At 40.6% G+C, this 8,739-nt stretch overlaps 1 protein-coding gene across 1 annotated transcript; it reads right to left on the bottom strand.

Annotated features, from left to right (window-relative positions):
• Positions 1-2,262: 2,262 nt before the first annotated feature.
• tmdd1 (transmembrane and death domain 1) lies at positions 2,263-7,548 on the bottom strand (the record flags this gene model as incomplete). The annotated part of the gene is made up of 5 exons (XM_079273134.1): positions 2,263-2,592; positions 3,546-3,698; positions 4,518-4,637; positions 6,897-7,124; positions 7,488-7,548. The coding sequence occupies 5 exons, from the start codon at positions 7,546-7,548 to the stop codon at positions 2,327-2,329; spliced, it is 828 nt and encodes a 275-aa protein (XP_079129260.1). The 3' UTR covers positions 2,263-2,326.
• Between the last annotated feature and the right edge of the window lie 1,191 nt (positions 7,549-8,739).

Genomic DNA, 8,739 nt, shown 5'->3' with positions numbered 1-8,739 from the left:
GCTGAGCCAATGACAAGAGACAGATGTGCCCTCCTCAGACAATCCAGTGTGATAAGCGGCTGTGCTGCTCCACAAAAAAACTCAAAAGAAACCACCTGACGAAAAAAGAAAGAAAAAACGATTTTACATGAGAATGGATATGCCTGGAAACCGTACCCTCACACGTTCGCCTTGGCTGTAAATGTCATTTTCGTGTCAGATTCTTTCTCTATTCATCCATGACGCCTGTGATTGCTTCACCCCTTTGCACGAGAATGGCTTGAAATGAACGTTGGTCTATTCTGGTGCTCATCTTCAGTGCCCTGTGAATGAAATGCATCGTAAAGGGCCGGGAAGCAGACAATCACATGATCAGGCTCCACTCTATAGCAAATGAAATTGTGCACTGTACTGAATGTTTCTAAAGTTATTCATTGTGCCTCAACAGCCTCAAGGTGTTTTATAGTTTTCTTGATGCACTAAGACCAGCTCCCTGGTGGGACCTTGGCTCTGCTAAGGAGTGCCACAACCATGATGTAGGCCCCAAGTGGCATGTTGTTCCTGTGAGTCATTCAGGCATACGGTACTCTGGCTTTCCTCTCCACTGGTTACAGAAATACAGGTGAGCCCACAGCAGGTGAACCTGTCATAGTCAGCACCTGCAGGATCCTAACAGCCAGCAGGGGAAAACTGAAGGACAGAGGAAGTTTTGTTGTGAAGGGTTCTGCTGTGCCACCTGGGAAGCTTAGTAATGAAGGTGAAACAACAATGTTGTCCTAAAGCAGGCGTGGCCAAACATTTTTGATTGTGGATCATGTACAAGTGTCTGTCATTATATCCCCAACAAGACATAACAGTTCACCGTTTGACATTACAGTCGTTTTTTTGTGTGCCTAGGAGCTGCTCTTAAATTTAATTTAAATCAATTAAATGCTTTTAAACTCTAATGCAGTGCAAGCGCTAAGTGTTCACCTGTGTTGTTATGGGGGCAATTTATTATAAATGTATTTCAATTTATTATAAATATGTAATAAAGCTATACCTTATTTCTAACAATTCATTCTTTTCGTAGTGCGACTACCCCAGACCTAAAGACATACGGTTATATAAAGAAATACTGGTTTTGCTTTACATGCCAATACAAAATACATGCATGCATTTGATTGTTAATGAAGAAGAGCAATGTGAATGTCGAAGAAGAACATGAATTATTTTATAGGTCATTATTTAGGTAATGAGTCAAAACTACAATCCATGAAGTCTTTTTGGCCTTTCAAAGCGTTGCTCATACAGTTCTGCTTGGCACTATAATTTGTTTAAATGTTGATTTATGAACTAATTGTCTGTAATTGCTGCTTAGTGCCACTGCTAATCCAAGCTGTCTGCCTCCTGAAGCACATTAGGCCATATTTGTATCATGAAGTAATTAGTTTAATTACGAAGAAGAAAGTAGGGATAGCGCAAGAAACTGGGAACAAGAAGCCAGGAAGTACCCCAGTGCCATGAGCGTGTTTTCTGTCTCGCTATTATGAAACATACTCAGCAGATTATAAGAAAATGTGAGCAAATCACTTTCTTAATTGAAGCCCACACATGTTAACAAAGTTAATTTGATAGGGGCATTTTTATTTAGTTTCTTGTCCGAGGCCAGTTTCTGGACCTACTTCTCACATATCGAGTTATTTCAGCTTGCTAACAACCCTTACTTCTTCACACGTTCAAATATATATAGCTCTGTGTTTTCTATTTGGCTTCTGTCACCCGCCAGAAGCTGCCATCACAACCAAGACTGCTCCATTGTCTGATGGCATTGTCATTGTTATTAGTCTTTTGAATTGCCTGTGGAGGTATCGGCAGGCTCCGGGGGAAGCAGGCGCCAGGCTGGATAATTAGTTGTTCTTCGATGCCAGACGGGCACATTGCCGTCACTTGGAGGGGGAAATGGAAAGTGGCATCACTATCACAGTAACACCGGAACAACCTTTGGTGTGAGGGCTGGGCTCCAGCGCATCTGTCACACCACTAGTCATCTACCCACTGGCAAGACAACAATACGTAGCAGCGTAGCGATACACAGCATGGATAATTACTTTATCTGAAATGGCATTATTCTTGTCATGTTTGTCATAATTAGTTGTGGTGTGGTGGAATCGATATTGAGTGTCTGTGTTGGCTCGATTACTGTGGACAAAGAGGTTGGAAGATTTTGGCATTTTCATTTTTCCATAAAAGAGACATCTGAAGAACAAATAGAAAGTCTTTTTTGCCTTTATTTATGTCTGCATACCAGCTGTACATGTACTAGGGCATAATGCTGACTACTTTTGAACTCAAATCCATAAGCTGCTTATATTGCAGCTCCTGACTTCCAATGACCTGCATTTCCGAACACGAGCTTGCTTCTGGCGACCCTGGGGTGACGGCTCTGCTGGTTTCTACGGGAGATGTGTATGACGACAAAAATGATAGCGACACCTACAAGCATGGTCCCTCCGAAGCCCAGCAGGATGCCATACAAGAGGGGCAGAGCTACATCCAAAGGCCCCTTCTGGTACAGAGCGACAGGAGCCCGCTCCACGATCAGATCCAGGTCACGCCATGTCAGATCCCTTACTAACACACACGCAGCACAAACAGGAAAGGAACCTTAAAGCAATTTTACAATCATTAAAAACACACAGAAAATGAGAAAAAAAGTAAAAGGTCCTGGACATCTTGTATTGCCCTGGAATTATTGTTGACAATCTCCTGTTTTCCGAGTATGAACTACCAGGCTGTCTATTAGAGCTAGTTCAAGATCATATTAACATTCAAATGGTAGTTTGTGGACGAGAGTATTGGTAGCTCACAGTGGGTGTGATTGGCTTTGTGAAAGACTCCCCTTAATATTACTAAATAGGCTAAAGTAGGGTGTGATAGACTGAGTCAGCCGCAGGTAATAATCCTAGCAAACTCGACTAGATTTCGTCCTAATTTCTAAGCATGTAGGGATTGATTTCATTGATGAGTTACAGCCATAGACTTCGCATCATTTAAATCAGACTTCCACAGGGAGGGACATATTAGTGAACGGCTGACACCAGCTAGATCATAACTGCAAAATTCCTGGAAAATGATCTTTAGAAAAAAGTGGGAACCCCATATAACCATCTCAAAGGCCTGTGGGAGCAGTTTTGTCAAGTTTTAACTTGAATGGAGAACCCGGGAGAATACGAAAAAAAAATGGACAGGTGATAATTACATTTTTGAATTTTTAGGTATCCTGGGAAATACTCCTCATATAGTGAGAGTGTTGATGTTGAGAAGTAATGAGTTGGAAGCATGCCTACGGCCACCAAATCTAATCTGGCATCTCATCTAAACACTTAATAGAATCAGGGTTCAGTGGAACATTGTATCATTTGTCATTCAGACAGTCTCCAGAGGGATAACCCAAAAATCTCCTCTTGACATCAATAGCCGAAGATATTTGGGCTTAGAAATGTTAAGAATCGGTTCACCGTCACTAATTCTATTTAATAGTGTGCCAAACTAATGTGACTCGTTCAAGCTTTAGGATACATTACCTCTTCTTTTTCTGGCCCTCTGGGCTTTATGCTCTTGGTCTTTTGAGTCTGATTGTTCCGGTGGGAAGTTTAAAGAGTTGACAAATTTGTGGTAGTCTTCAACGTAGAGTTTGAGCCCCAAGATTTTGTCCTGGTTGATGTTCTTCCCCACTTCTGTAAAAACACAAGCACATTGCCGATCTAAAAGTATATCTCTGTCACTTCAAATGCTAAACTTGCATGTATTTCATGAAGAAAAGACTGAACATTTGAATCTAATTGTAGTTTTCTCGCACTAAACACAATCAGTTCTGGCATGAGAGCAACTGCCGTCCTTCGGTTCAGAATAAAACAGAATGAGTCCTTCAAGTTTCTACGCATGAGTAGATCTCTTCAGAACTGCAATCAAGTGTACGATAATTGCTGCATTCTGCATCTACACAGTCAAAGCCACCACTGCCCCCCTCATGTCTCATAACTCATCTCTTCCCATCCTCTCCTTGTCTTTTTTTACTCTAAAGTTGCTGATGAAAGGAGCAGATGGTTTGTTCTGTGGCTGGTGTCAGCTCCACTGAGTCCTCTGTCAGATCATTTACACCTCCTTCTATCAAACGCCACTCGGCTGTGGCGTTGCGTGCACACTGGACTGAAACACATGCCAGAAACTGGCACATATGCCACTTTTGAAGTTCCAATTAAAATAAATCTCAAAGTAATGAAGCAATTACGCACTGTTGTTAGAGTCTTCACGAGGCCTTCTTGACCGAAATAAACCAATTTTGAAAATACACCGACGTGTGTACCCAAATAAGCCTTTGTTCCAATTTCTTTTTTTGTCAAGGGACACGCTGAGACGACACTGTGCCGTACATAAAAAGTGAACCATTTTAATTTGAAACCCATTATCTTAGCGGCACCACACAGAATTATCCGATTTCAAAAGACATTACCCAGAAGGCAGATGTGTTCTTTCCATCCCCATTTGTTTCTCACCAATGGCAATGTCGGTTCTGCCGATGTGCTGCAAGGCGCGAGAAAGCCTGTCGTAGTAGGTCTGCTTGCCGTACTTCAGCATCCAGTCTGTCAGGGCCGTCCGGCACTGAGCCTCACTATCTAGTAAACACAAAACATATGGCCCTCAGACATGCAGGCCTCTGACAGTCAGCTTGCTGCCAGGAACTCCCCAAGCTGAGATGCATGTGTGAGAAACAGACTCTGGGTGGACTTCATTCCTACCTTATTACAGCCAATGGCATATGACTCCGAAAGGATAAGTTCACGTTTTCCCAAGTCTATCTTATTAAAACACTATTCACATGTAGTTATGTACGCTACAATCGTTGTAATAATTCCTCCGGCTATTGGCCGTGAAGAAATCCCTTCCGAAAGCAATTTCAATGTAAGTGATGGGGGACACAATGCACAGTCCTCTTCCTGTGCAAAAAATGCTTGCCACAGTTCAGCTGAAGCAAATATAAGGCTTCTGTCATCCGTGGTACGTTCTGGCACTGTGTCCAGAGGCCTTTAGTTTGAACTGAACTTCGAACTGAACTTTTATTTTTTTTATTTTTTGTTGCATGTAAATAGCCTTTGGGTTCTCCCTTGTTTAATTCATTGATGTTTAGTGTTTCCTGTTTTATTTTGTAGGTTCACTTCCCATGTGTCATGTTTTGCTTTACTTCCTGACTTTGGATTTTGCCGCCTTTGTGATTGTCTGCCTCGCCCTGATTTGTCCCACCTGTGTCCAATCACCGAGCTGTCCCTGTGTGCTAGCCATCGTTCAGTGTCAGGTCGTCTGTGTTTGTAACTTGTGTTCCTTGTTCTATTTCGGTTTGTTCTCAGTTAGTTTTTGTATTTTTTTTCCCCCCTTGTCTTAGATTTATTCAGCCTGCACTCTCAGTTTTATACTCTGGAACGAACTTTGTAACATTAAAGCATGCCTTTTGTTCAATTCAACCTTTTACGTTTTTAAGTACAAAAATAAAAAGGTCACATCTATGTTAATCCCTGAGTTTATGCAACACTTGGCATGCTCAGTGACCCAAATCAAACGTAGCTATGTTGGGTGAACAACAGGTTCATGATGGATCTAGATGAAACAGTAAATGCTAATATGTGCCTTCGACATTTTCTTCAGAACCTCTCCCCTCACTGAGGTGCGTGAGGCCTTTCTGCTATTTGTGACGGTCACAGCTGTGTCGCAGAGCCTCATTCAGCTCAAAACTTTTGTGAATTTGATGAGCACAGTGCAGAGAGGCTGAAGTGAACTGCTGACATTTTGCATTAAGAGTGAAGAGCTAAGAGGCTGGACCTAAAGCAAATTGTGAAGGACTTTGCGGTCACAAAAGTCAGACTGGTGAGTAAGAACAACAAATCATTGATCTGTTTTTGCTTTAATTTATGTGTTTGTGGGCTGCTGTTGAGTTTGTGTAAACATCTGTGTTTGCTGCTTTGGCAATGTTTTATTCTTTCGATAGAGAGGCAGGATAATCGATTAATGTAGCCAAATAATGCTTGTTGCACCCGCTGTGGTGTACGTAGCTCTTTTTGTGTTTATTGATGATTATTTTTGTGCAACTAGAGTTTTGTCCTCTTTTGTCTGGTTAATTCTCTTACGGTTTTACTGAGGAAAGTGGTTGTTTATTTGTAATTGATGCACAGACTGCAAATGTTTGTCTGTAGAAAAGGAATTTATTGTTGCTTGGACATAAGAGCTCTTTAATGCGGTTCACACCTGGGGACGGCGTAATGTTGTTCCACTAGTATAGTTGACATGATAATGCTCTTTATTTTGCAGCCTTTATATTTTATAGGAATAATCCCATTTCATAATTATTTTTTATTTTAACTTAATTCTATTCTATCAAACTTAATAATCATCATATACCAACATACGCAAGTCATTTTACTTTCACTTGAGTAAAAGGTAGGGATACATTGATACTGACTCAAATATCGATATCCGGTATTGGTGACAATGGGGCCGAGCTATTCAATTAAATTCTATGTTTGTACGCGATATAGTGTATATTATTTGAACTTTTATTAAGTTTTGACCAATTTGTTGAAAATGTAAAGTTGAATTGTAATTCCTGTTCATTTTAAAGATTTTCTGTGAAGTTGCTGGTGTGCGATGTGTTTTTAATTATGAACAACAATTCAGGTAAATGATCTATGTATTTAGTTCTGCATTTTTGTTCGAGAAAGTTAAGAAAGCAAAGTTTAAGTTAAGCCTGATGTTGCATCCCTCGTAAAAAGTCTCTAGTAACAGTACTTTTACTTGAGGAAAGTAAAATGCACACATTGGAGATCAATCATTTCTGTTATGATCTAAAGTGCCAAAGGTGTGTTTCAGATGATGAGTATACTGACCTGCAGCAGGAGAGGCATCTCTCTTGACTCGAGGCTTAAGATCTAGTTGATTTTTTTCGTGTGACAGACTCTCAATGTGCTGGAAGATGTTCTCCTCTGGGTGAGAGAGGGCGAACAGAAGGTCCTCGCACTCCTTAGACGTCAGCAACTCCACTAAACGCTCCAGCTGATGGACACCAATGTCCTCTGCAACTAAACAGCCACAAAACACACTGATTACAATAAGTGCTAAAATAACTCCAGGAAGAACAGCAGTTTAGCCAACAGGACCAAGGCTTGTACTCAACCGTCACATGACTGCATGACCATACAGTACAATGTGAATTCCAGTTAATGAAGCAGAATGCTGACACCTAACAACATTTCTGAAGCATGCTTGTGCTTTCAATTAGCAAGTGCTGCTTGTGCGGTGTGAAACTGTAATAATACCCTCCTCATCTGCTTAGAATAGAAACTGAATAATCAACATTTTACAAAAAGAGAACCAAGTTGTCAGCCATTTCAGTCTCACTACCAGTTTCTTCAGCTGAGTTCTTATAACACGCTGGCTGCTGATGTAACGACACCTGCTGTGGAAACATTTACTCTCACCTGTGTCCTCTCCGAGGGTCGAACTCAGGAGTAGGAAGAAGAAGAAGAGAGAGAAATCCATGTCAGCTGAAGTAGTGTAGACTCAATACAGGTGCTGCTGACAGTATATGAAGTTTATTTTCAAAACTTGTTTTGGAATGTGTTGAATGGTGTGGAATGTCTTTTTTTAAACAGCGGATCACCATGCAGATATAGAAATGCTGTTGTATGTTATGGATGCATTATTTTCCCCACACAATTTGTAAATGATAGAAATTTTGGAAAATTTACACGAGGGCTGTAATACTTCTTACGGATTAATCAGCCATTTTTGATTAGTAAAGTAATTCTTTCTCTATACAATTTCCAAAAATCATAACAGAATCCCATTTAAAAATGTGAAACTGCTGATTTTGTCCATATTCAATTTACAATTATGTGAAAAGCAACATTTTAAATTACATTACAAGTTTTAGGAATCTGATCTTGTCAATGAATATAGAATACACATATCGATGAATGTAAATATGAGGTGATGTGTATTGCAAATAATTATTATGCATGTGTAACAGTTGTTTTAAGTAATACAGCTGTTCATGGTGTGACGTCTTATGAACCAGACCACACAACATATAACGTTAAAGGTCAACGTCTTACGATCACAACCTGCACATTGTCTCTACTCCTCACTTTGTCTTGTTTCAAATTCCATTGAACTCGGAAGCTTTATCCAGACCAGGTCTGGTTGTCAGCTTTACAATAACTACGCAGCCGAGTCAGCCTTGTATCACTTTGCATAGCAAGAGTGTAATGCACATATTGTGGAGTATACGATGGATCACTGAGGTATGGAAAAGTGAAACAGCACTATTATGTTTGTCTTTCCCTTTGATGTGCACCGCTGTGGTGACGTGTGCTGGGAGTTCTTGAGATGCCGCTCACTAGCAGGGAGAAACCTGTTAAATGGCATTATTGTGTGGGCTACAGTGCGGGCATGTTTCACATTGTTAATAAGCTTCATTTGCCAAACAGTAAAGGTTGTTTGCGTGGGCTGAGTCTGAAATCCTACGTCTTGGCTAATGAAGAAAAAAAAGAAAAATCACGCTCTGGGGCTGACAGCCACAGAAAGTTGGGTGTGGGTGGTATAACGGCTCCGTAATGATTTAGCATGTTGAAAGAAAGACAAACTGGACAAAAGGTCAAGATATTTATTCATATTAGTGAGTTGCTCAGTACAGTATCTTATCTTATATGATATACCAGTGAAAATACA

The sequence above is a fragment of the Melanostigma gelatinosum genome (genome assembly GCF_949748355.1).
Source record: "Melanostigma gelatinosum genome assembly, chromosome: 8".
NCBI classification, from domain to species: domain Eukaryota; kingdom Metazoa; phylum Chordata; class Actinopteri; order Perciformes; family Zoarcidae; genus Melanostigma; species Melanostigma gelatinosum.
The sequence above is the reverse complement of the archived record's forward strand: the minus strand, read 5'-3'. Positions and strand labels throughout refer to the sequence as shown.